Raw genomic sequence first — 25,110 nt, 5'->3', positions numbered from 1 at the left:
TTGGCACCCAGCCTGGATACTTTTCTGGGCAGGGAATTGTTTCTTAAAGCTTTTCAGTACCCCTTTCCTCTTCATATTCGTGTCCATATGGAGATGCATGGTGAAAACGCAATTTTCCAATGATGAAATTGTCAATGGCTGTCCCTCTTTAGGCCTCGCTTATCAGTCCTCGATGCACCTGACGGCTCTGTACATCTTACCGGATTTATTTTGTGATCTGGGCTGTGATGTATTCATTTTTTAGCCGACACTATCTTCACATTTAAAAAGGCAGTATGTGCAATTCACTTCAGTGAATGGAAAGGCCCAAATTGTGTTTCCAGCCCTTCGATGTTGTGACATATGCAGTGCAGAGGAGACCACACAGTACAGCTCCCCTCCCCCAATGACAGTGTAGTGTGACGTCATGTTTCCCTTGATACCAGGGTATTATGCTTTGTAATATGTTACAAGAACAATTCAACGCTTCTGATATTCATCTTTTCTCTAACGAGCTTGCATGACAATGCTTGGGTTGAGCTTTCCTTTTGTCTCACTCGTTATTTATTATTTTGTGCATTGCCTGAGCTGTTATATTTATACCCATCCGCTAACTGGTTTTGCAGATTTTTGCACCATCTTTCTTTGGTGCTTTGTGCTGTAAGCCCATTTTTACACCTATTTTCTTCTAGTCTCAGACCTATAGGCCTATACATTTGATTTGATATGGTAAGGCTTTAAAATTAATAGTCAATGTCCTTTGTGTTCAAGAACTGAAGGATGAAAAATACAAAATATGATGCCAGTTGTGCGTTCTCAGTGGATTAACCCTAAAATTTGCTTTTTTCAATGCACTATTTACAAATCTAATTATAGGTAAATACTTTAGCTTTAACAGGTATTTGAGTCCTACTTAGATAAAGATCAACAATATTCTTTACTCTTTCCTTTCAGACATGCAAAAAATGTGTAAAATAAAATGCAATGCAAGTTCGCAGACAAACCAAGTTCCAAAAATGTTCAGGGAGATATAAATCAACCATTTAACCTTATACATGCAAACCTCACAACAAATATTAATATATCGATCCTCACACAAATGCAAATGATTCTTTGTTTTTTCCAGTTTTAATAGTTGAACATGCACAGCAGGTTTTAATGATAAAATAAATCAAGAAACAAGCATTTTGGAGTCCATTGGCTTGCTAAAGTAATACAACATTGCCATCTAGTGTCAAATTTGGCGATTTAGGTTACCTCTTGAATTTGTTTTCCAATATTTGATAAATCACAGCAACAGGGTTGAACTACTTAGACAAACAAGAAAAGGTATCCAAATAAAGAAAGAAAATTCAGTTTTTAACGTTGTTTGTTCAGATAAATGTTTAGATTTGTTTCAGGACAAGCAAATTCGTTTAAACAAATGCATCTTTTAGACTTTTGGATTTGGGTGTTTTAAAATTTGATGCATGTGACATAAAATGCTTTCCATTCCTTTTTTTTTTTTAAATTGTACAATCACAGACAACAAAATCAGCATGGTATGTTTCCATCTAAATATAATAGACAAACCTAGGAAGAAAGAAAAAAGATTAACCAAACACCTGATATACTATAATTCCATTTCTGGAATGATATTTTTATATTCCCAGACATGCAAAACAGTTCAGTTGCAGTCTATGCAATTTCAGGCAGAAAGAGAAATTATTTGTATTGAAAATTTAAATGTAAAACATCCGCCACTGACGCCCATCTGCTTCAGAATGGGGGCGTCTAAATTTCCCTCAAGATCACATTGATTAACAGCAGAGATCAAAATCCAACGGTCTCCAATGTCTGACCTTTACTGAACATGGGCAGGAGAGCCTACATTTTATGGCTGGTTTTAATCATTTTGTCTTTTCACTCTATTGCAGTCCCTCTTGGGAAGATGGATATTCGACATTGGGCAGTCGGTAAGTAAAATATCCCCTTTTTTGATGATTATTAGCATTTGACCTTTTTATGATCTCATAAGCACTTGAATTGGTGACTGATGCTGTGTTAGGGGTGCACCTCTTTTACAACATTTTTATATTTTTACACAATTTTTATTTGAGTGAAAACTGAAACTAATAGAACTATCCAGTTATGATCATGGTTTTGACAGTGGCTCTATGGGGATATTTTGAGTTCCCTCTCATTTTAACATGATTCAGTATCAGGTATGTGCATGGTATTAAAAAACATTCCTTTAAAAGGCTATGTAGTAGTATGTAGTATGGTGCACTTGGGTTAGTTTTTTTACCCACTAGATGGCGCAAACACTCCGTTTTAAATTTTTGAGTGAAAAAAATAGGTAGTTTTGTTTTAAATTTGGCACTATTTATGATCACTGTAGACCTAAATGTTAATTAAAACTGACCAGTATAATTACTTATTTTAAAAGTAGATTTATTTGCACTTGTAGTGGTTTTATTTATTTTAGAGTCAAAGGGATCATTAACAATCATAAATGAAACTATTTTTTTTAAATTATATCATTATATTATATTACCTTGTTTCTTCTATTAATTAATCTTTAAATAGATACATTTTCAATTATTTTCCTTATTTCAAGACTAAAATATCTCATTATTAAATGACTTTTTTTCTATTTAAAATAAAATGTAAAAAGAAAATGAGGCAAAACTAAAAATTACATATGACAATATTTATTCTTTTTTATTGTATAGTGTAACATTTTCTCATCTCACTTACATACACACACACCCTTAACACACACACACACACACACACACACACACACACACCCAACACACACACACCTAACACACACACACACCCCTAACACACACACATACACTTAACAGCATGTATAAAACAGTGGGGTACACAATGATGAGGTCGGTGTTTGGGCCCCTTTGAGTTTGCAGACAATAGCCAGCACTAATTGCAACAAGTTAGTTGCACATGTCGTCCCTCTTAAGGTCAAAAGGAAAAGTTTCCTCTTGTGTACTCATCCCTCATTTACTTCACGGTTTATTGGTGAACAAAGGGACAACAAGCCACTTTCACCCCATGATTACGCCTCTAATCCCACCAGACCACAGGATAACGTTTACGGGAGTTAATGAGGAGGAAACAAGTTATTCTCTGAGAGTCCAGGAGGAAGTCAGCCAGGTTAAGCTGGTTTAGATGTACTATTTCCTCCAAGAAAGACACTCAATGTTTATTTATTATTCGTTTCAGGGGATGGTGTAAAGCCCATGTTGGTGCATTTGGCCAAAAGAAGCTCATATTTTTTATTCTTTGGGGTAAATTTTCAAATTCTAAATTGTATTTGTCTTGAAATAAGTAAAATATTAGGTTTAGGATTAGTTCTGAAATCTTTCAATTTGTTGTTATTATGGTATGCCACTACTAAGGGGCCTTTCACTGCTCACTTTCATATAAATTTACCTCCAAAACATTTTTGTTCCATGTGGGTTACTGGGTTGTTGTTGCACTATATTGCAGATTTATTTTTCTCTTTTATTACACTGTTATTCTGCTCCTATTTTATTTTGCATTTAAATGCATTGTCCACAATTGCACGGCATATAAATGTCACGCAAATGCATAATTTTGTCATTAGTCGAATTTAAAAAGAAAACTGGATATGAAATAGAATTTCTTCCCCAGTTTTGGGCATTGGATTTGCGCAACACAGACACATTATTCCCACGCATGTATTCTTTATCCTCTGCGATGAAAACCTAATGTGACTTTAGTGTAATGTCCCCTAATGACCAAAACGTGCACACCAAATGGAGCATCATAATTGTACTGTATTCATTCTAAACAAGGCTTCCCAATATAAAACTTCATTGTTTTGGCTTTACTTATAAGTTTATTGTCTTGAAAATATTCACATTTTATACGGAAGAAGGACCAGAATAGGCATTTCTGCACATGTAAAAGAGTCAAATAAATAATGCCTGGTTGCGACATGTAAAAATGAAAGGGAATGTAGAGAAATCTGAGAAGTATGACAACATTTGGTGCCTGTTGGGCTGTTGCCATAGCAGCAATGTCTTTTCAATCCCAACTTTTTTTCCCCAAACAGGCAGAAGCCGCATCCATCACCACGTCTTGCCAATAGACTGAATATGTTCTTTGGCCTTCATCCTCAATGAAGCAATGCTGGAGTTCCTGGGGTCCGACGAGCACTGGTAAGCCGACAACGGCGCCGGGCACACGGAGCCCATCCGGGGCAAGTGAGAGGGGTGCCCCAGGGTGGACGCGTTGAGAAAGGAAGATGGCACGGAAGGGGGAGGCGAGGCAGAGAAGGCTCCACCGCCTATGAACCCTGGGAGCGACTGAAGGCTGGCGGAGGCCCCAATGGGGGTGGTGAACCAGGGGTCTAACTTCAGGCCCGTGGCCATGGCGGGGCGGCCGAAGGAGAGCAAGGAGGAGGCTGCCGTGCTCTCCTGGAGCTTCATGGAACTCACTTCCAGCTTCTCTTGTCGACGCCATTTGGCCCTACGGTTCTGGAACCAAACCTGAAGGAGAAGATGATCCAACTTTAATTGACATCCACAAGGTAAGATTTGATAAATATATTCAATGCATTTTCTCATCCAACACAACATGATTTTACATCTGCAAAAAAAGTTATTTGTTCTAGTAGTAGATATTCCTGTTTAGTTTTGTTTCTGTGCTTTATTGCATTACCATTTAAAGTGTATTATTTATAATGTTAGTCTACTATTGCACTTTGGATTTCTAACATGACTGTATTAACATTGTATTAATTTATACATCATTCATTTATACAATATTAATTTATAATCATAAAATAACTTAAATACAATAAATGAGTAACTGAAACAAATAACCGTTGCTATTTTAAAAATATTTATATGACCAAAAATGGTCACTTTCCCTATACTCAAGGGTTAAAAGTTTCCAAGTTTTCTGCCGTTGAAAATATCAATATTCCATGTCATTATCAATCATTTAGGTGCAATGGTTATTTATTTCCTGCATGGATCAAATTGGTATGCATGATATTAAAAAAAAACCATTCCTTTTAATTAAAGAATGAAAGAAAAATGCAGTTTGCTTCCCATACCTGAACTCGAACTTCTGGTAGGTTGACTTTGAGGGCCAGCTCCTCTCGACTGTACACGTCCGGGTAGTGCGACTTTTCGAAGGCTCGCTCGAGTTCGTGCAGCTGGAAAGTGGTGAAAGTGGTTCGGTTTCGCCGATGCTTTTTCTTGGGGTTCTCGTCGTCAGATAACTTGCAGCCCTCTCGTTCGGGGGAATCGGGACACGGAGCGTCACCCAAACCCAAACTGGCACCCTCAGTGGCAGCTGCACAATTGCATGAGAAAAAGAAAAGTTTAGTTCAGTTATTCATTCTAGTTTTTTAAAATGTTTGTATGAGCTCTAAAACAAGGGAATCTTTATCATTTATCTTGAAAATTAAAGGCATCAGTCTATGTACTAGTAAAAAAAGATAAAATAATGCATGATGTAAAGATGGCAAGCCTAAATTGTAGTTTTGATTTAATAATAGTAATAACGATAAATAATAATGAACTCATGAAGATCTGGCGTCCACATATTAACATTTTGGATAGAAGTGTAGTCAATTGTCAAAATGTTATAGACAGGTGTCTTATTTTTTATAGATTTATCATCATCAATCATCATTTTTACCAGTAGCTTTATGAATAAATACAATTTAAAGTGCATGAAATGCAAATAAAAACAAAATGTAAAGAATTACACTGAATAGAAACAGCAATACATTGTTTTTAAAAAAAATTGAATGAAATAAATTTGATATATTTTAGTTTAAACGCATTATTTAAGTGGGATGTCTTGCTTTAAATGTTTCACTCTCTGAAATAACTTAGAAGTAAACTAAGAAGAATAAGCAATTTAATATAACAATGCCAACAACTTTTAAATCAACTCCAACCAAATCCAGCAAAACAAATGAACCAAACGCACGTAAAGCAAATTCCAAAGCAAATTACCGTCCAAACTTTCTGCGAAGCGACTTTTGTGTCCGACTTGGACGTTGCGCTCCTCCCCGTCTTTGGCCCCAACCTCAACCGGTGGGCTGCAGTCGCTAGATTTGTGGAAAAGGAGGTCCTCCTTGAAGCCTAGGATGGCCTCGATGCTGTGCACTGTGCCCGGGTGGTGCTGTTGGTTGATCAGGGCGCGCGCCGAGGGGGTCTGGAGTCGCTCCTCCATCATCATCATTGTCAGCATCCTCTTCCTCCTCTGGGAAGGTGGTCCAAGCAGCCACATGGGTCGGCAGGGACTGACACAAATGGGATGGATGTCTACTCCCCTGGAGCATCTTCGCTTTTTAAACTCAAGCCCCCCACCTCACTCCACCCCAACCCACAAACACACCCACCCACCCTTCACCCCACCTGCTTGCTTTGCGACGTCACGGGGAGGGGATGCAAATATGCAGCAGGGCATGTGTAAAACCTACTTACATCAATCTTAAAACCATCTTTCCACTCTTCCAGATGTCATGTTCATGTCCGTCTGAGAGGAGGGGAGAAAGAAGAAAGATTAGGCTCGCAGATTAAGGTACAACAAAATCATAATTATACGATTTCTTGCCAGGATTGCCAGCTTAATATTTAATCAAAATGTGCAAATATTGTTGCCAAACTGAATGGCGATCTCATTGGTTGCTTTTTGGTGGCCGACCTCCTTCAGACATTATATATATAAATGTTATATACTTATATATATGTATGTACGTATATATATTTATATGCATGTATCCTTGTATGTATAAATGTGTATATATATACATATACATATATTTTTATTTTTTAATTTTTTTATTTTATATATATATGTGGTAAACTCATATAAATAGTGTATCTTGGTGGAGGAAGATTTTTTTACTCTTTTACTGCCATTGACAGCAATAGACGTCCACTACATTTCACTCCCACTTTAAATTGGGTGGACATCACCTAGTGATAAAGTAATGGGTGGGAGGGTGCAACTTGGACAGAGGAAGAATTCCCCCCCCCCCCCTCTCAATAGTTGGCTGCCATTGACAGCAGTAACGCATTTGGCTGTCATGTCAAGTGAATAATTCATTGCAGTTGTGTAGTAAAGTTTTCAGTCACTGCTAATTCAACTAATAGCTGTTTATGATTCTAATGTACTAACACCATTTGTTTGCATTTCAGTGGCAACGCGGGGATCAAGTGGTTTTGCGCGTCAGCCTCACTGTACTGAGGTCAAGGATTCAATCCCAGGTGAGTCCTCACTGCGTGAAGTTTGCATGTCGTTTGTGGGTTTTCTCTGGGTACTCTAGTGTCTGTCCTTGGCTGGGATAGGCTCCAGCACCCCGCGCTACATTGTCGTGATTCAGAAAATGAATGAATGTTTGCATATCGAACTTGAAATAGTGATACTAGGCTTGATCAAATTTGAGATGAGTTTTAGTAACTTTTACTTGTGTTTGAAGATGCCCAGTGGGCAGCAGTGTCATCTCTGGCCCTCCTGAGCGTAAACACTCAGTGCAGGAATAGCTTTAATGTTTCCATTCTAATCTATTAAACAAGCCTACATTTTAAGTGCGGGGTCGGCCCCCTTTGGGAAGCGCACAATAAAGACAATTTTCAGCGATAACCACTTAAGAGCAAACAAAGATTGACAGCAGTGTGGTAATCCCGCTTAAAGGAGATTACATGATGTTGCTCAAAAGAGTTCAACCCCCCTAAAACTATTTAGCTTTTCCTAATTGCACAAGGTGACCTCATCCTTTGTCAGAGGCCAGGGGAAAAGGGGGGGTGAGATGCTAATTAACACCAGTGAGTCAATGCACAACTTCCTTTTTACTTTTCTATATATATAGTAAGTATAGTAAGGATTTCTTTTTTTAAATGACCATGTATATTAAGGCCTTTTCTGTTGAAAAAAAAGTGCAAGAAGGCAATCATAAAGAAGCAAGCAGTCACACATAAATTGTATAATACACATTTTTATTTAAACACCACACTCTTATATATATACATTACCTATTAACCTCAGATTGCAGATTCATACATATTCCTTTTGATTTTTTTAAATGAACATGAGAACTTCTAAACATCTCCATGAACTCAAACAGCACAATAGAAAAAGAAAAAAAACAACCTAGCATAACCAATGAAGCAAAAGGGAAGTTTAAGCATATATTTGGCTTTCAACATTCTCATGAGTCTTGTTGTTTACCAAAAATACATAAATTTGGGCATCCGTATGACAAAGAATATGGTTTGATGGTGGATAGGGGATTTATTGGAAGTCAGGGGCTAAATATTATTTGCTCTTTTGTTGTCAATATCTTTTAATATTTAAATGTTTTATTATTTTAATGGATGAATTTAAGTTTGGTGTTTTAGTTTCAATCAGATATGTTTTTTTTTTATCTTCTTCAGTAAGACAAGCCACCTGTTAGGGATTAATATACATTCATTTTTAGATTGTTTATACAGTTTCTGATATATACTTTCTGATATATATATTTTGTATCTGTTTTTTTGAGGATTTGTGTGGGTCAATATTAAAAAAAAAAATCTAAACTTACTTTTCCCACCTTACTTATTTATAATAATACTTTGTTTTTACGCTAAAGGCAAATTACATGGAAAAAATGAATAAATTAGGGCACATTTCACTCATTTACATATTATTTGTATCTGTACATTTTATGGGAGCTATAGGGTTTTTTTTGTCTATCGACTTAAAAGCCGTGATCCTGTTACAATTCAAACAATACATTTACAATCTTTTAATTTAGTAAATAAACATCCATTCCTGCGCGTAGGTTTTGAGCTTTGTTATTCCAATACCATTAAGAAAACAAAAACATTTCATTCACAACCCAGCGGGAAATAGTGGACGGATAGTTAATGGGATTAAACTAAAAACACAAAAACAATAGCCACAAAATCTTTCAATTTAGGTGAGGAGATGTAGATTTTGGATGATTGAATCATCTGGGCTGGGCCCATCTGTTAGAAAAATTGGGAATAACCTTTTTAGTTAATAAACAGACATGAAAACAAACCTCTCCTTGTTTCTAACAGCCCTGGCGGAGGTCTTTGTCGGCGTTCTTGAAACAACCCATCTTGCGGCGGCCTTCATCTCACATGACGGCGCACTTCTCCTCGGCTTTGGACTTGATCTCGGTGACGGTGGCTGATGCCTTCTCCTTCAGCTGGTCCATGTCCATGTTCTGCAAGTTCTGAATCTGGCCCATGAGGGAGTCCTTGCCCTCCTCCTCGGTGGCGTCCTCGTCCACCATCTTGAGAAGATCCTCTGGTACGTCCACGTCATCGCCGGCCATCTCGATCATGTTCTCGTCTTGTTCGCTCTGCATTCAAACATAACGGTAAAATGCTTTCATTACACTTTTTCACTGAAAAGTTGTTGGTGCGCTACTATAAAATAGCCTGGATTTTTTTTTTTTTTAAATAGAGAGAGAATACATATGAACATACACCTGTAAATTTTTTTAGAATTATAATTAAGACTAATTTCCATCTTCAGTCCGTTTGGCAGGTTAATGTTAAAATACAAGTCACAAACTCGTCTAAATTTACTGCAGAAATTATGAAAAGAGCCCACGATTGGGCATCTATGGTAGTCAAAAGCACTAAGAGTTCAAAAGTAAATGGTAAACAAAGGGCAGGTACATTGTAAATTCAGTTTTACTTAAAAAAAACCCTGAAAAAATAGCACAAAAATTGGAAAATGTTATTTTACCACAACTGCAATTTACAGAAGGTGGAGCTTATATATTTGTTTGTGTTCAGAGTAACTTGAGAATAAGGGGATTATTCTCAATTTGGTGGTTTTGTTTTTGATATGAAGAAGGGATTACATTTTTAACAGGTTTAAATGTCACAGAGATCAGAAAATAAATTTCACAATGACAGGTTGATATGATTAACTTGATAACAGATAAACATATTCAACTCAATTTTGTAGGGTGGGTCAAAGGTCAAAGAGGACAGAATTATGGCAATGCTTTAAATTTGGCTGTTTAGGCATAAATCGGGTTTCTTAAAATTTACTTCATATGATTGTCCATCAAAAAATATTTTACATACTATTAAAATCTTTAAAAACTACACAAGAGCTCATAATAAAGACCCTAGAAACTAAAAATAAACATAAGATTTAAACAGATAATACAAATAAATTATTGTACCTTGAATATCATCTTTTAATGTTATGTACTGTTAATGTGCGAGTCAATTATGACACTAATGAAATTAAATATAGGATTCAAAACCCAATCTCCAACTTTAATGAACAATTCTATTTCTGAGCATCATGCCTGCATTGACCGTTTCAGTCGGGCTCAACGTCCAATCATGGAGATTATCCGCAGCCGGCGCTCTAAAGATAACGTCCATGGTATTTGCACGAGATCCTAAAGCCATAAGAGGGACAACAACTTCCTGTTTCCATGCTGTTATTTGCTAAAAGTGTCCCCTTCCCCCCTCTTTGCATTCAAGAGAGAAACCATTGTACACATTTTACCATTGTCGCCATGCCACAAACCGATTTCTCTTCCACTAAAGACAAGTCGGCTTTTGTTCCAGAACAACGTAAACATCATTAGAGCGGAATAATTAGATTTACAGTATAGATGGATATACTTTAAAAGGCCACAGAGCAGCCATTGTTGTTGTTTTTTTTCATCACACAAAAGCCGACAAGGTCATGAGTGTATATTAAAAGCCTACTTTTAAATAAGAGTTTGAATTTTGTAGTCGACACTTAATTAAAAGCAACAATTAAACGCTAGCCGACATACCTTTTGTCCTCCCTCCATGCCTGCTAAATGTTCCAAAATTATTCTTTCAAAAATATAAAAAAGGAAGTATTGGAATGACTAAGTTGAAGTTAGATGAAGTGATGCATTAGCGAGTGATCCTGGGATCTCTGCTCAGTGGATTTTGGGCTTCCACCAGGCTCACATGGGTCAACACCTTCCGGTCTAATCTCCTCTAATCACCGCCCAGTTATCTCATTCACCCTGACTTGCCCAATTTACTGTATTCTCATTTAGCATGACAATATTAGAAACACCCAAAATGGCCTATGTATACAATATTTCTCTATGATGAACAATGCAAAATATAAATTGGAGAGATGGCAGTTGGAGTATGGAAATTAACTGTGGGTACCAACATAAAGGAGCACTTCAATTCTATTTTTCAAGCAACTTTAGTTAAGGAAGGCACTTTGTTTTTCTTTACTAGTCTATTCTATTCAACTTTGGGGAGTGGTGTGTTTACCTTTGGCAGCCTGTACTTTTCCCTCAGGCAAACCCTGAGTGTTGCCCTCTCAGCCTTCTTGTGCAAGAAATCAGCATCTCTTTCCATCCTGAAACACATTTAATGAATATTAGTCACCATTAATTGCAACTGCTAAATTTGACAATGAAACCTGCCCTTTTAAACTGGATAGTTGTGACACACAAAATCCTTTCTATTTTTATTTTATCGTTGTTTTTAACAGTGATCATCAAAGTGGACAGCTATTTCAGGTCAGTATTAAGTAATATATTGATATGTTAATAATTATTGTTTTCATATTGTTTAACAATTATGAGAATACAGAAACAGCCTTCAAATGCACACAAATGGCTTTCTTTGTATGTCATTTTAGGGTTATTGAGATTTTTTAGTAGGACTAATTGTCTTTCTGCTAAATCAACCTTGCATCTGCAAACAAGATAAATGTATTAAACATATTTTTGTGTCTTTATAGAGAAAGGCCATAAGAGAAAAGTGAACTGCCAAGTTTCTTTGAGGTGAGTAGTTTTAATTAAAGCTATTTAGAGGTAAGGATTACCAGACCAGACAGGGCGGGGCACATTTCAAAATCACAACACATACACAACTGCCTTTGTATATTTAAACTGCCTAAAAGGTGCATTTAATGTAACTTGCATCTCAGAATTAAAATGTAAACGCACACATGGAATTGGTAAGGTTGATGCATTTTATATATTTGCACATTGGAAGGCTTTTTTAGTGTATCGGTTGTGAATTCAAATGATCACAAGTACACATTAAAGACAAATGAATGAACATTCGTTCATTTGCTCCCAGTCCTTCCAGTTCAAATAGGACAAAATATGGCAGCTCTTACATTAAATATGCCCAAAATAAAAAAGCAACAAACACAAAACTACAAAACAAAGGAGGCCGGTAATCCCGTTATGTAATTCGGGATGACGAGATTTACTTCATGCCACCAATACCACCCCCACTGCTGCTATCCCTCTCCTCACCACTACATAAAAGCATTCAAAACTAATTACAGTACTTAATGTTTTAGGTGATAGTGCTTATATGCAAATTCTCTTCCTCAAACAACTCAACTAAATGGCATTTTTCTTTACTTAATTAGATACACATAGTTCTTTTGTGTGGTCACATACATTAAAATTTCACTACACAGCATACTAATCTGTGCCTTGATTTTTTTTTTAACTAGTAATTGTTTTTGGGGAGGGGGGGATTGTTTACAAGGAAAGGTTAAACATGGAATTTTGTCACAAAAAGAAGTGACAAGTGTGCAGGGCGAAGTGGCATTAATTTTGTCAAATTAATGTTTTTTTTATTTTTTTGGTCACCAACAATCAAATCCATTTGGTGATTGTTCACTCAAATCGAGTAAAACAGGGTTACATTTGATCATTGATCCACAAACTCAAAATATGTCGCCTAAAACAATGTTAACATTCCAATAGTGTCTTAATTTTTGCATGAAATCTTCCTGCAAAACTGCAACCATTTCAACATTGCTCCGATCTGACATGAGATTGGACTTGAATTAAATCTTTTCAAGGTCGTCCCACACTAATCCAAAATGGAGGCCTTCACTTACTTCTCCTCCACCAACTGTTTCTGGTACTCCTCATACTCCTCTCGCGTCATGCCCGCCGCCTTGGCCGGGTCCGAGGGGGTGGCCTCCTCCTCCTTGTCTCCTCCGCCGCCAAGGCCCATTCCCGACAAGGGGTTCCCGATCATGCTCTTGATCAAAAAAGCCATGTTGACTTTTTGCTTGCTTTTTAGGGGTTTGAGAAACGGGAAAAATGACTCTCTTTCTCCGCTCCTGTACCGTGAGCACCCCTGTAGCTCACGAGCTAACCTGCTGCTTGTCTATTCGGCCGAGGACGTGCTGATGACAGGCAACAAACACACAATCTCTCACACACACACATACACACAAGTGAATGCGCTTCGGCCATAATCTGGATTAAATCCTCCCTGCCTCTGATATGGTAAGAGACAGATGGCCTCTTTCCTATCTATATTTAAATCAAGCAAGCCTTTCACAGTGTGTCCATCCTTTTTACTTTCATTGATTTGGGCAGCAAAAAGCAAGTTTCAAAACAATACAACACCATTTTTACTCTAAAAGTGAACACATGTGGAGTTAAAGTGGCAATGCATCAGGATTAAGATGTGTAATGCTATGCTTCAATGGGAGAGAAACTGTTTCATTGTGACACAATACCATCCATTATTGTTACAGGTAACAGGTAAGGTGTATCTAACTCAGTGCCAAGTAAGGATACATGTCCAATTTATTTAAACTGGAAAGTTTGGCTGTGAGTGCACATCTTCCAATGCCAGTGATGGCCATTCATGCAAACAACAGTCACCTCAGTGCCATTGGGGGTTCAAAGAAATGCAATTCAAAGTATTGCAATATTCCTGACCTGTGGGACCTACATATTGAAGTAATGTGTAGAGGTTTGTTCACCTGACTGCCATGTGGGTTCAAATCTCGGTGGATGGTGAACCATTTTGCCATTAAAAAAGACTAAGTCATTCAGTCTTTCCTCAAGTAAAAGCACCAAATGACCATGGATAGGTGGGCTGCCTTGTGGTGTAGCGGGCCAGTCACCTGCCTTCCATGTGGGAGGTTTCAAACCTTGCTGGATGGTGAACCATTTTGCCATTAAAAAAGACTAAGTCATTCAGTCTTTCCTCAAGTAAAAGCACCAAATGACCATGTATAGGTGGGTTGCCTTGTGGTGTAGTGGGTCAGTCACCTGCCTTCCATGTAGAAGGTGAGGGTTTAAATCTCAGTGGATGATGAACGCTTTTGCCATTAAAAAAGACTAAGTCATTCAGTCTTTCCTTAAATGAAATCAAATCTTTAAACCTTACTATATATATAACTGTCATTTTTTTAAGAAAAGAAAATCTTCCTATACTATGTCATTTTTAAGGAAAAAAAAAAGCCTAACTATAGTATGTCATTTTTTAAGCCTTCCTATACTATGTCGTTTTTAAGCCTAACTATACTATGTCGTTTTTTTAAAGATAAAAAGCCTTACTATATTATGTCGGTGCTCTGCGAATCTAACTTTCCCGCTTGAAGTACCATAAAGTACTAAGTGTGATTTGGGAGTGAATAGAGACAAAACAACAAATACTACTGTCTGATCATGTCGAGTGTTGGCCCAGTGGTTAAGTCATCAGTCTTCTACCTCTTTGGTCTTGGGTTCAAATCCAAGTGCATGCAAAGATTTTCCAAATATTAGTCAGGTAAATGAAAGAGGAAAAACTGCAGATACTACCACATACACTCAGAGGGTGATGGGCCAGTGGGTAAGTCTTCAGTTTGCCAACTCTTTGGTCCCTGGTTCAATTCCCAGTGCAGGCAAAGATTTTCCCACAATTGTTCAGGTAAAAGAATAAGTATTAATGTCTGTGTGTTTAACTGAATAAGTATTCAGTGGTGGATGAATTATTTTGTCCCAAAACTGACTAAGTGTTTCACCCCATTTCCTTGGATAAAACGTTTCAACACCTATGCCGAAGGCAGTTCGGAATATATACTTTTACATACACACACACACACACACACACACTGACTAATGGGTTTTCTATTTTGTGTTTTGTCTATGTTTAATGGGCGTGGCCGAGGTTAGAGTTCAAATAGTCGATGTCATCCAGCAAAACGGTGATTGAGACTGCACGGGCGTGCACTGCAGAGCTGCTCAGAGCTGACAATTTGACGAAGAATGGCTGACAAACTTCTCACAAGACGTTGCTGCACATGTTGTATGTCGTCGTTTGGGGATTTCGAAGCCCCAGTTCTCATCTTAAGAGTGATCGTTGACGGTAGCATGCTCCGTTAGCGTGATGCAGCCATGACAGCAAAATGTTTGCAAACAAATTGGCTGCATTGCGTTACCGATCGCTCTTTGTTTTAAAACTAATCATTCCTTTGTGTGTTTCAGTCCCTCAACGAGCACCACCGACGACTGGGAAACATCAAGAATGTGGCCGAAACGACCAGAAAGGATCAACTGGTCGACGCCATAACAAAGGGGGTATTTTTTGAATAGTTCCGATTATCTCCGTTTAATATTTAAACTTCAGCTTTCAGCATTCAAGGATTTGCGCAATTGGCTCGTTTTTCATCATGATGCATTCAAAATTTGAATGAAATCACTAACTAACTTTGCGTTTTTTAACAGCAAATATCTGTGGATGAGAAAGGAATTAACAGTAATCCCTCGATTATCGCGGTTAATGTGGACCGTGATAAATGGAAAAACTGCAAAGTAGGGTCAACCCAATTGAATTTAATTAAAAAAATACTATAGTAGCAAGTGGGGTAGCTTCCGCTTGAGTTTCAATGTGGCTTTTCACATTTGTCTCATTTTAAAAAAGTAATATGCCATGTAGTGGCACTAGGCACTTAAATAAATAATATAATTTTAGCCCCTTAACTTTCTTTAAGACCTCAGGGTTAAACAGTAATCCCTCAATTATCGTGGTTAATGTAGACCAGACATGTTGCGATAAAGGAAAAATTTAAAGTAGGTTTAATGTAGAAAATACATGGCTGCTATAAAGGAAAAATTTAAAGTAGGGTCATCCCTATTGAATTTAATTTAAAAAAACATACTATAGTAGCAAGTGAAGAGTAGCTTCTGCTTGAGTTTCAATGTGGCTTTTCACATTTTTCTGAATTTAAAAAAGTAGTCTGCCATGCAGTGGCACTGAGCACTTAAATTATATAATTTTAGCCCTTTAACTTTCTCAAAGACCTCCAGGCTAAACGGTAATCCCTTAATTATCATGGTTAATGTAGACCAGACATGTTGCGATAAAGGAAAAATTTAAAGTAGGTTTATGCATATTGAATTTAATTTTTAAAATAAATACTATAGTGGCAAATAGAGAAGTAGCTTTTGCTTGTGAGTTTCAATGTGGCTTTTCACATTTTTCTGAATTTAAATAAATAATCTGCCATGTAGTGGAACCGCTAATATTTGATGGATTAAAACAATCATGTATTTTTACCCCATTAACTTTCTTAAAGACCTCAGGGCTTGGATCTTTTAACTTTTAGTTTTAAATGTGGTTTTGACAAAATTTAAGTGAGGCATTTATTCAACCATAGTGCAGGGGTCATTTTTGACTCTCGTATGGTAAAATAACTTTTTTTCTTGGTGTAAGAAGAGAAAAACAAGCATTTTAAGATAATTATTTTTTAAGAATGAATAGATTTTAAATGATTGACTGAAAAACTCAAGGCAAAAGTATTTAGCCCCAAATGTTTTATTTTTTTTCAAAATAAAAGATTTCCCCAATTCTGGTAAAACCTTCCTTGCGAATGTATTTTTAAAAAATGCTTAGATTGATTCTGGTGTAATATCCAGCACTGATATATGCATTTTTTCAAGATAAAAGTTGAGACCTTGCAAATGTTTTTTTTACTTAACTTTGTATATTGACCCTTTTTTTTTGTTTCCAGAATTCCACCCAAGTCGAGATGGACTACACCACTCCCTGGTAAAATCTCACTTGCAAATGGTTAAGTTAAAAAAACATTTGCAAGGTCTTGCCTTTTATTTTGGAAAAAAAATTGTAGATTAATTCTGGTGTAACATCCAGCACTGATCTATGCATTTTTTTTCAAGATAAAAGGTAAGACCTTGTGAATATATTTTTTACTCAACCATTTGCAAGTGAGGTTTAACCTGAATTGGGAGAATTCCACCCAAGTCAGGTAAAACCTCACATTCAAATATATTTGCAAGGTCTTGCCTTTTATTTTGAAAAATGCATAGATTGGTGTTGGTGTAATAGCCACCACTGATCTATGCATTTTTTCAAGATAAAAGGTAAGACCTTGTGAATATATTTTTTACTCAACCATTTGCAAGTGAGGTTTAACCTGAATTGGGAGAATTCCACCCAAGTCAGGTAAAACCTCACATTCAAATATATTTGCAAGGTCTTGCCTTTTATTTTGAAAAATGCATAGATTGGTGTTGGTGTAATAGCCACCACTGATCTATGCATTTTTTTCAAGATAAAAGGTAAGACCTTGTGAATATATTTTTTACTCAACCATTTGCAAGTGAGGTTTAACCTGAATTGGGAGAATTCCACCCAAGTCAGGTAAAACCTCACATTCAAATATATTTGCAAGGTCTTGCCTTTTATTTTGAAAAATGCATAGATTGGTGTTGGTGTAATAACCAGCACTGATCTATGCATTTTTCAAAATAAAAGTTGTCCTAAACTTGATATATTGACCCTTTCTTGTTGTACAGAATTCCACCATTGAACAGATAGGCTCACACGCCTTAATTTTTTTCTCTGCTGGATGGTCAACGTGAACCAGTCTGACATTTTTCAAAATAAAAGGTGAGCCCTTCTCAATGGTTTTATATTTAACTCTGTATTGACTTCCTCATTTTGTTTTTCAGAATCCATCAGGGGACCTGGTTTCTGCCTATGAACAGATAGCCTCAGGATCCCCCAATTTATGAAGTTTTTCAAAATAAAAGGTAAGCCCTTCTCATTGGTTTTTTAACTAACTTTGTGCCTTAACCCCTTTTTTTTTTGTTTTCCAGAATTCCACCAGGGGGTGGAGAAGATTCGATTTTTTACGATGCTGGACCACCAACGGGAACCAATCTACAAACTTTTTCAAAATAAAAGCTGGAGCTTTTATTTTCTGGATTTCCTGCTGGTGACAGGAGGAACTACTTCAAGTTTTTCAAAATAAAAGGTGAGCCCTCATTGTTTTTTGAACTAACTGTGTACTAACCCCCCCTTTTTCATTTTTCGAATCTTCTCCACCAGAGGGTGGAGAAGATTCGATTTTTTACGATGCTGGACCATCGACGGGAACCAATCTACAAACTTTTTCAAAATAAAAGCTGATTTCCTGTTTTCCAGATTTCCTGCTGGTGACTAGAGGAATTACTTCATTTTATTTAAGTTTTTCAAAATAAAAGCTTTGAAATGTCTACATGTGTTGATCTTTAACAAAAGATGCAAGTCACAATCAAAGTTAAAATATTTTATTTACAAGTAAACATTTTAAATTTGGAAAAAACACTTAGAAAAATTAAATATAAAAACTTAGAAAAAAAAATGAACAAAAAAAGGGGAATAAACACTTAGAAAAAAAAATGAACAAAAAAAGGGGAATAAACACTTAGAAAAAAAAATGAACAAGAAAAGGGGAATAAACACTTAGAATATTTTTTTAAAAAGCTGGGGGAATAAACACTTAGGCAAAAAGATGGTAGAATATATGTAGGAAAAAAAGCTGGGGGAATGAATAATAAAAAAAAAAAGCTGGGAGAATAAATTGAATATCCAAAAATCGTGGGTATATATATTTAGCGTATATTTTCTTTAAAAGCTGGGGGCATAAATATTGTTTTATAAAGTTGGAGCAATAAACATTTAGAATTTTTTTAAAAAAGCTGGAGATATAATATATTTAGGATTTTATTTTTTTTAATAGCTGAAGAAATAAACCATATTTTAAAAGAAAGTTTGAGCAGTTAACACTTAGAATATTTTTTTTAAAAAGCTGGAGAAATAATATATTTAGGATTTAATTTTTTTTAAAATCAAGGGGAATTTAACATTTTTTTTAATAGCAGAAGGAATAAACCATATTTTAAAAGAAAGTTGGAGCAGTTAACACTTAGAATATTTTCTTTATAAAGCTGGAGAAACAATATATATTTAGGATTTTTTTTTTTTTTTAAAACCAAGGGGAATAAACATTAGTCTTGTACTTGGGAAATTGACTTAAGAAAAATCTACTTTAACAAATGAAGTTTCTAAACTTTAATAATATCCTTGTGGACTTTACCTATTTAAGAGGTCACAACACCAACTTATGTTCAGTGAAACCTCACCATAAAGATCAGATATCACATCATGGAGTTCCACAAGATTATAATATTTAAAGCTTTTATTTAGTTTGGAAGAAGACTTGGATACTTTGCAATAAACAAATACGTTAACCTTTGAGAAGCCTGCCAGTCATCTCTGAAGTGCAGATAAGTCACAAGTGACATGGACCTGATGTGTACAAAGAAGAAAACAAAACTTAATATAGAGAATTAAGATTCACCAAAAAGGCTTAATGTTTTCTTTGGAATTAATTTTACCTTGATCTGGCCCAATCTCCTCTCCTTTAACCTCGAGGGTGTGTGTTCTGGACACTCTGGAAGAGCTGGATCCGGATGCTAAAAAGAGAGAACTTGATTTAACCAAACTAGTTGGGAGTTGCAAAACTATTATTGCAAAATGGAGAAATCTTACAACAAACTTAATAATATGCAATCAAGATAATGAATGAAAATAAGTTAGTGATTGCTATGTGCTATTCTTTTCCCTTTTCAGACAAGGCGATTAAATATACACAGTAGCAATAACAGTTAGAAGAAAGTTGACATAACCATTTGTGTATTAATATTTTTTATAGTGTGAAATCAGAACAATTACAAATTGGAAATGGCACTCGTGGTGGAATCTATCTTTACATCCAACATTAGTTGTACCACTGGATGTAATTTAGGAGAGAGCATCTACCCATCAAACTAACTATACTCATGTTGATAAATCTGACAAAAAACTTAATATACGATCAAGCTAATAAATAAAAATAAGTTAGTGCGCCGTGTTGTGCTTTTCTTTTCCCTTTATCAGACAAGGTGATTAAATATACACAGTAGCAATAAGTTAGAACAAAGTAGACCTAACTATTTTTGCATCAATAATGTTTAGAGTGAAATCAGAACAATTAAAAATTGAGACGTTTAGTACAGATAAGGCGATTAAATATACACAGTAGCGATAACAGTTATAAGAAAGCTGACATAACTATTTTGCATCAATAATGTTAAGTGTGAAATCTGTTTACATACAACACAAGTCGTGCCACTGGATGTCATCTAACCATCAAACTAACTATACTTACATTGACATCTCGACTTTGTTTGATTAGATTAAAAGTATTTCTACACGACGGAATAATGGACAGAAAACGGACAATACGATTAAAGCCAAATGAAAAGTGTCGTCGTGTCACTAATGCTAAAATAGCTAGTCAGATGCGGCACACATCTGGAGAGGAAAATGATCTCAAACTTCAATTGTCGACGTTGTGTTGAAGCTGGCATTAAAGTAACAGATTAACCGGCGTTTTGGGCTCAATCGATTACTAATAAAACTCACGATGGCGTGATAAAACGCACTTATGACCGTAAAACGCAAGAGAACTTACCTCGTTCGGATGCATGTGTCTCGACGCCCGGAAGTGAAATGGCTTCCTGAAAGAATGAGGTACCGCGCATGTGCCAAATTTAAACAGCTGGTTGGCCTACGCACAATAGTTGCTCTTTTTTGTTGCAGCCAACAACTACTGCCCTCCTGTGGCGTGGCGTAATTTTGCAATTACCACGCTCATACAGTAAAGAGAGGATCTTGCTGCTCATCTATGGAATTGCCCTATACATCAATAAAAATACCAATCAAAAATACTTACATCTAAAACTCCCTGATAACCAAAGCTTTATCAGGATGATAAAATCAATTTTTCCTATGCAGGAAATAAAAACAAGTTATCTGGTGGTGGTTTAGATATAATTTATTAAAAAAGAAACCCAACAATAACTCTGTGTTCTTTTTTTTACATAATGATCAAGGATTTTTATTATCGTAGACTCTTTCATCAGTTTCAGGTTCATTACAGAAAATGTTTGTAATACAGCGTTGTTCAATGTCTCCTCATTGCTTTAATAATAATAATAACGTCCTTAGGAGTGCTGGTCACATATCTGTACAATATGATTCTATTTCTTTTCTCTTTAATCTGTACAATTTTGTGAAGTCATTTAAAAAGGCCGTCAGCAATTAAAGAAGCTGCTTCTTCTCTTGCTATTTTTTTTCCTCTTAAATAGTTGCTCAAATAAAATATATTTCCCTCCCCACCCCAAGCTTTTCCCTAGGAAAAGGGATCAGGAACAGTAGGGTATTGGGCAAATATTCTCTACCGAAACCTCTCAAAATGAATGAAGCCCAACACCCTACCGCCCTTTTTTTAAAATTCTTCTTCCCTTTCCCACCCGGGCAATTTGGCACCGCGCACATAAACAAGACTCACGAGATAAACGACAAGCAAAGCTTTTTGTGAAGCCGATATGATGCATACTAATGAGAGAGAAAAAGTGTCACCTCAAAAAGAAGAAAAGGACCTTGGACATGTCCCCCCCCTCTTTTTCCTCCTAACTGCAGCACCATGGGAAACCTGGAGTTGGTGTAGTGGGTTGCACACTCGCCTTTACACGGAGAGAACGTGAGTTCGGTTCCCGGTGTCAGCGGTTGACTGACCAAGCAAGCGGTCACACGTCACAGACTGGTGCTTCCAACTGTCTTCCGAATCACCTTCTACTAACCTTTTACTGAAAAGTATGACTAAGTGTTTAATATAAATTAAAAAGTTTTATTTTCCTTCTTGTTCCATTTATCAAGTCTTCTTTCCAATCATTTTCAGCCAAACAACGGCAGCGGGAGTCGAACCCAGGTCTCCCAGACAGGAGTCCAGTGAACTAACCTCTGCGCCAACCAAGTGACTACACTGCCCTTAGTAATCATTTGAGTTTCTTGACAAGAAGTACACAGAAACAACTAAGTGAAAATGTGTACCGACCAGGAATCGAACCAAGGTCCTCTGGACAGGAGTCCAGTGAACTAACCACTACGCCAACCAGGTGGCTACACTTTCCTTGGTAATCATTTCAGTGTCTTGATTACTAGAACACAGAAACAACTAAGAGAAAATGTGTCCAAGCAAGGAATTGAACCCAGGTCTCCCAGACAGAAGTCCATTGACCAAACCATTAGGCCACGAATAAGACACACATTACTTGTGTGTTTGGGAGTGAAAGAGAAATAATTTTGATGAAGGTTTTTGGGTCATGTTTAAGGTTACACAGTGACATTTTTAGTATTAGGCAGATATGTCAGATTGTGACAATTTCATCTTTATTTTTAGAAAATTGTACATTTTTAAAAAAGACATAGGTTTGGTGTTAACAACCTGCCCGGTAACAACTAAGGCAATCTTTTTTTTTTCTATAATACAAAAGGCAAAAATACTGTCGAGCTGAAGTTTTATGTCACTTTTAAAACGGCATCAAATTAAGAAATGGAAAAGAATGAATTAAATTAAGTTTTTCATATAAATCAATTCTCCTTCAGGGTACAATAAGTTAGAAAATTTGAAAAAAAAATCATCCAAAATAAGCATTCTGTAAATTACATATTTTACCTCAATTTCTTTTTTTTTTTTTTTTACCATCAAAAGAACTTCTTGGCTGCTGCTTCTTGTTGGCTTCTACATTAGAAAAAAAGATACATTAGAAGATAAATTCATTTTTTTGTTAAATTACAAAAACATTGACTTACTTGTACATGATGTAACACAAGAATAGAACCGACTGGACCACAATGAAGATAACAAAATGGACCGTAGACAAGCAGGATGGCATTGGAGGAACCTCAGGACACTTTTGGACCTTCTCCCCAGGGTTCTGCAGTGAGTCCATATTTTAGCACACAAAACAAAAAAATCCACCACAATTCTAAGGTAGAATTCTTACCTGAACGGCACGTTGTACCAATTGCTCCAGGTCACGTCTGACAGTGTGTATGTGCTCCTTGATGTCATTGAAATGCTGAACACTCTCATACGTTGCCATGCCGCCCTGCTGATGATTCTGGCCAGTACCCATCTGCCTTAAAGATTCATGAAAGGAATTCCTGTAAAGATAAGTAAGTAAATTCATTACAATTGCAACTGTGAATGTTCAAGTCTGAGTGCCATTGAACAAGCTAGATGACCAATCCATTAGAAATCAGCAGCCCCCCCCCAAAAAAAATCTTAAAATTGATTACAAGTCTGATTTTTCACGTTGCCAAACACGGCGTACAGTATTTATCCCACCCTTTTTTTTTAAAAGGGTGATTCAAATTGTCTCCTGCCTAATCTTTTAATCCCTATTCACCAGAGGATCTGTATAGCCAAAGTTTGAAAACCCGAAAAATTACCATCTGATAAAGCAGGTCATGATTGCCAAATGAATCCCTAAAAACATGTTCTAACATCAGATTACAAGGCCTGAAAGGGTTAAGCAAAGGGCCAGCCGTGTGACGCTAGCAGACAGAATTAGTACATTGAAATTATAACAGCGGGACATTTTGTTCGTATTGCGAGAAAAGTTTGGTATTTGCTCCACAGTTAAGATTTTCAAATCTGCCATTTTCACTTAACAGTTCCATCAATGCTGTAATTTCATAATTAATGTAATATAAATTTGGGTTTTGCTAAAATTATAGGTGGTACTCAAAATATCGGGATCACATATTGTAGGCTTACAACATACTACCCTGAAAGTGCAAATTTTGGAGGATAAACCTGGTTAGTACTTGGATGGGTGACTGCCTGGAAATACCAAGTGCTATAAACTCTTATGATACGAAAGGAAATTAGCTCATAGAATCCTGGTGTTGCCACTGCTTCACACTCCAGCACTTGAGCTAATTTACCTTCGTAACATAGGAGTTTAAAACACCTTGAATTTCCAGGCAGTCTCCAGTACTAACCAAGCCCGACCTTCCCTAACTTCCAAGATCAGACACTTTCAGGGTAGTATGCCGTAATCCCAAGTACGACATGTGATCTGATATTTTGAGCAGCACCTATAATTTTTGAAAAAACAAACATATTACATTAATTATGCAACTGGAAGGTGAAAATGACAGACTAAAAAATCTTAACTGTGGAGTAAATAACTTTAAGTGAGCAAATTAGTTCCTTTTTAAATAAAGGCTAAAACATTTCTTATAGTATTTCCCTAACTGTCCTTAATATTCACATCTGCAATTTGAATTGACTAAATATCTATTGCCATCTTAACACATAGAAATTCTCATTTCATTTACAGTCCCCATACTTTAATTTAAAAAAAGGGAAAAAGGGCTTTACACTTTCATTTCAATTGCGTCGCCTTACTTATACAATAAGTCCAAAGAAAATGACATTTCTTCCAGTGATTGGTGCCAGGCAGTAAGCACTAACTTTCTCTTATCATCTTAAAACACATCTAATACGATTAGGATGAAGGAAGTAAAAAAAAAAAATGGACAAATGAAAGAAAGTCTGACAGACCGTGTATGACAGATGTATTTAAAGACGCCTAATCTGGGGGTGCCGTTAAGACGTGTCCTTTTCTTAGTGAATCAAAAAATTTAATTTGTTTTCATTTTTTTTAACCCCCTCCCTGCAAAAAAAAAAAAAACTCCTCCTGAGAAAGTGAACGTTTTATAATAAAGCCGACATCTAATCTTCATCTAGTGTCACATTTATGACCTATCATCTAATCCTAAAACCAACCATAAATCAGTTAGCACGATCAAGGCTAGACTGGCCTTTTACTGCCGTCAATCAAGTGATCCTAGTGACACCTCCAAAGTTATGGGTCAACGTTATAATAATGAAGGAAAAATCATGTATTTGCGCTTAGGATTTAGGCCACGTGGACAGCTTGCTTCTTTTATGATACAAGACACAGATTAATGTTGCATAAAGTGAGATCTAATATCATTCTGATTAATTCCTAATGCAGATGGTAGGTACAAATTAAAAAACAATCAAACCTGAAAAGAGATAATTATTAAAACAGCAACGTACATAGAGTATTAAGGACATGCTAAAATGCAAATCATACCCAAAATGGGGGGAAAAAATAATCTTAATTTT

At 36.3% G+C, this 25,110-nt stretch overlaps 3 protein-coding genes and 2 long non-coding RNA genes across 11 annotated transcripts in view; 1 reads left to right on the top strand and 4 right to left on the bottom strand.

Moving 5' to 3' along the window:
• Positions 1-3,694: 3,694 nt before the first annotated feature.
• On the bottom strand, positions 3,695-6,570 carry rx3 (retinal homeobox gene 3). Of its 2 annotated transcripts, XM_077737398.1 has the most exons (4): positions 6,462-6,570; positions 5,988-6,237; positions 5,075-5,316; positions 3,695-4,502 (listed from the first exon to the last, which is right to left on the bottom strand). In XM_077737398.1, the coding sequence occupies exons 2-4, from the start codon at positions 6,223-6,225 to the stop codon at positions 4,083-4,085; spliced, it is 900 nt and encodes a 299-aa protein (XP_077593524.1). In that variant the 5' UTR covers positions 6,226-6,237; positions 6,462-6,570; the 3' UTR covers positions 3,695-4,082. The 2 variants fall into 2 exon arrangements, with proteins under 2 accessions (XP_077593524.1, XP_077593523.1); XM_077737397.1 differs by lacking the exon at positions 6,462-6,570 and having other exon boundaries at positions 5,988-6,301.
• Positions 6,571-7,955: 1,385 nt separating this feature from the next.
• Positions 7,956-13,222, bottom strand: cplx4a (complexin 4a). The gene is made up of 3 exons (XM_077737917.1): positions 12,889-13,222; positions 11,289-11,376; positions 7,956-9,352 (listed from the first exon to the last, which is right to left on the bottom strand). The coding sequence occupies exons 1-3, from the start codon at positions 13,050-13,052 to the stop codon at positions 9,125-9,127; spliced, it is 480 nt and encodes a 159-aa protein (XP_077594043.1). The 5' UTR covers positions 13,053-13,222; the 3' UTR covers positions 7,956-9,124.
• A 1,414-nt stretch (positions 13,223-14,636) lies between these two features.
• On the top strand, positions 14,637-18,292 carry LOC144210993 (uncharacterized). 5 transcript variants are annotated; one of them, XR_013329500.1, is made up of 8 exons: positions 14,638-14,702; positions 14,948-15,080; positions 15,260-15,352; positions 16,786-17,435; positions 17,591-17,684; positions 17,747-17,827; positions 17,894-18,051; positions 18,222-18,292. It is a non-coding gene; the product is annotated as an uncharacterized LOC144210993 (long non-coding RNA). The 5 variants fall into 5 exon arrangements; XR_013329499.1 differs by having other exon boundaries at positions 14,639-14,702; positions 18,126-18,292; XR_013329503.1 differs by lacking the exon at positions 17,747-17,827 and having other exon boundaries at positions 14,637-14,702; positions 17,905-18,051; positions 18,126-18,292.
• Positions 18,293-18,682: 390 nt separating this feature from the next.
• On the bottom strand, positions 18,683-20,618 carry LOC144210778 (uncharacterized). Its single transcript, XR_013329457.1, has 3 exons — positions 20,575-20,618; positions 19,457-19,534; positions 18,683-19,367 (listed from the first exon to the last, which is right to left on the bottom strand). It is a non-coding gene; the product is annotated as an uncharacterized LOC144210778 (long non-coding RNA).
• A 1,694-nt stretch (positions 20,619-22,312) lies between these two features.
• lman1 (lectin, mannose-binding, 1) overlaps positions 22,313-25,110 on the bottom strand; it is a 14,465-nt gene continuing 11,667 nt past the window's right edge. For both annotated transcript variants that reach the window (XM_077737376.1, XM_077737375.1), the window contains 3 exons: positions 22,952-23,111; positions 22,758-22,882; positions 22,313-22,686 (listed from right to left, as the gene is read on the bottom strand). In XM_077737376.1, the coding sequence (XP_077593502.1) occupies positions 22,650-22,686; positions 22,758-22,882; positions 22,952-23,111 (322 nt within the window). In that variant the 3' untranslated portion in view covers positions 22,313-22,649. The remainder of the gene's footprint in view (positions 22,687-22,757; positions 22,883-22,951; positions 23,112-25,110) is intronic.

Source organism: Stigmatopora nigra, chromosome 17 (genome assembly GCF_051989575.1).
Source record: "Stigmatopora nigra isolate UIUO_SnigA chromosome 17, RoL_Snig_1.1, whole genome shotgun sequence".
NCBI classification, from domain to species: domain Eukaryota; kingdom Metazoa; phylum Chordata; class Actinopteri; order Syngnathiformes; family Syngnathidae; genus Stigmatopora; species Stigmatopora nigra.
This window is presented reverse-complemented; position numbering and strand designations above follow the sequence as displayed.

What these genes read in the sequence shown, in the direction of transcription:
- cplx4a (XM_077737917.1), bottom strand. Translation starts at nt 13,052, where the DNA reads ATGGCTTTTTTGATCAAGAGCATGATCGGGAACCCCTTGTCGGGAATG. An exon ending in AAACAGTTGGTGGAGGAGAA is followed by an intron (nt 11,377 to 12,888) that starts GTAAGTGAAGGC and finishes AATGTGTTTCAG; the next exon opens with GATGGAAAGAGATGCTGATT. An exon ending in AAAAGTACAGGCTGCCAAAG is followed by an intron (nt 9,353 to 11,288) that starts GTAAACACACCA and finishes GTTTGAATGCAG; the next exon opens with AGCGAACAAGACGAGAACAT.
- rx3 (XM_077737397.1), bottom strand. Translation starts at nt 6,264, where the DNA reads ATGTGGCTGCTTGGACCACCTTCCCAGAGGAGGAAGAGGATGCTGACA. An exon ending in CTTCGCAGAAAGTTTGGACG is followed by an intron (nt 5,317 to 5,987) that starts GTAATTTGCTTT and finishes GCAATTGTGCAG; the next exon opens with CTGCCACTGAGGGTGCCAGT. An exon ending in TACCAGAAGTTCGAGTTCAG is followed by an intron (nt 4,503 to 5,074) that starts GTATGGGAAGCA and finishes CTTCTCCTTCAG; the next exon opens with GTTTGGTTCCAGAACCGTAG.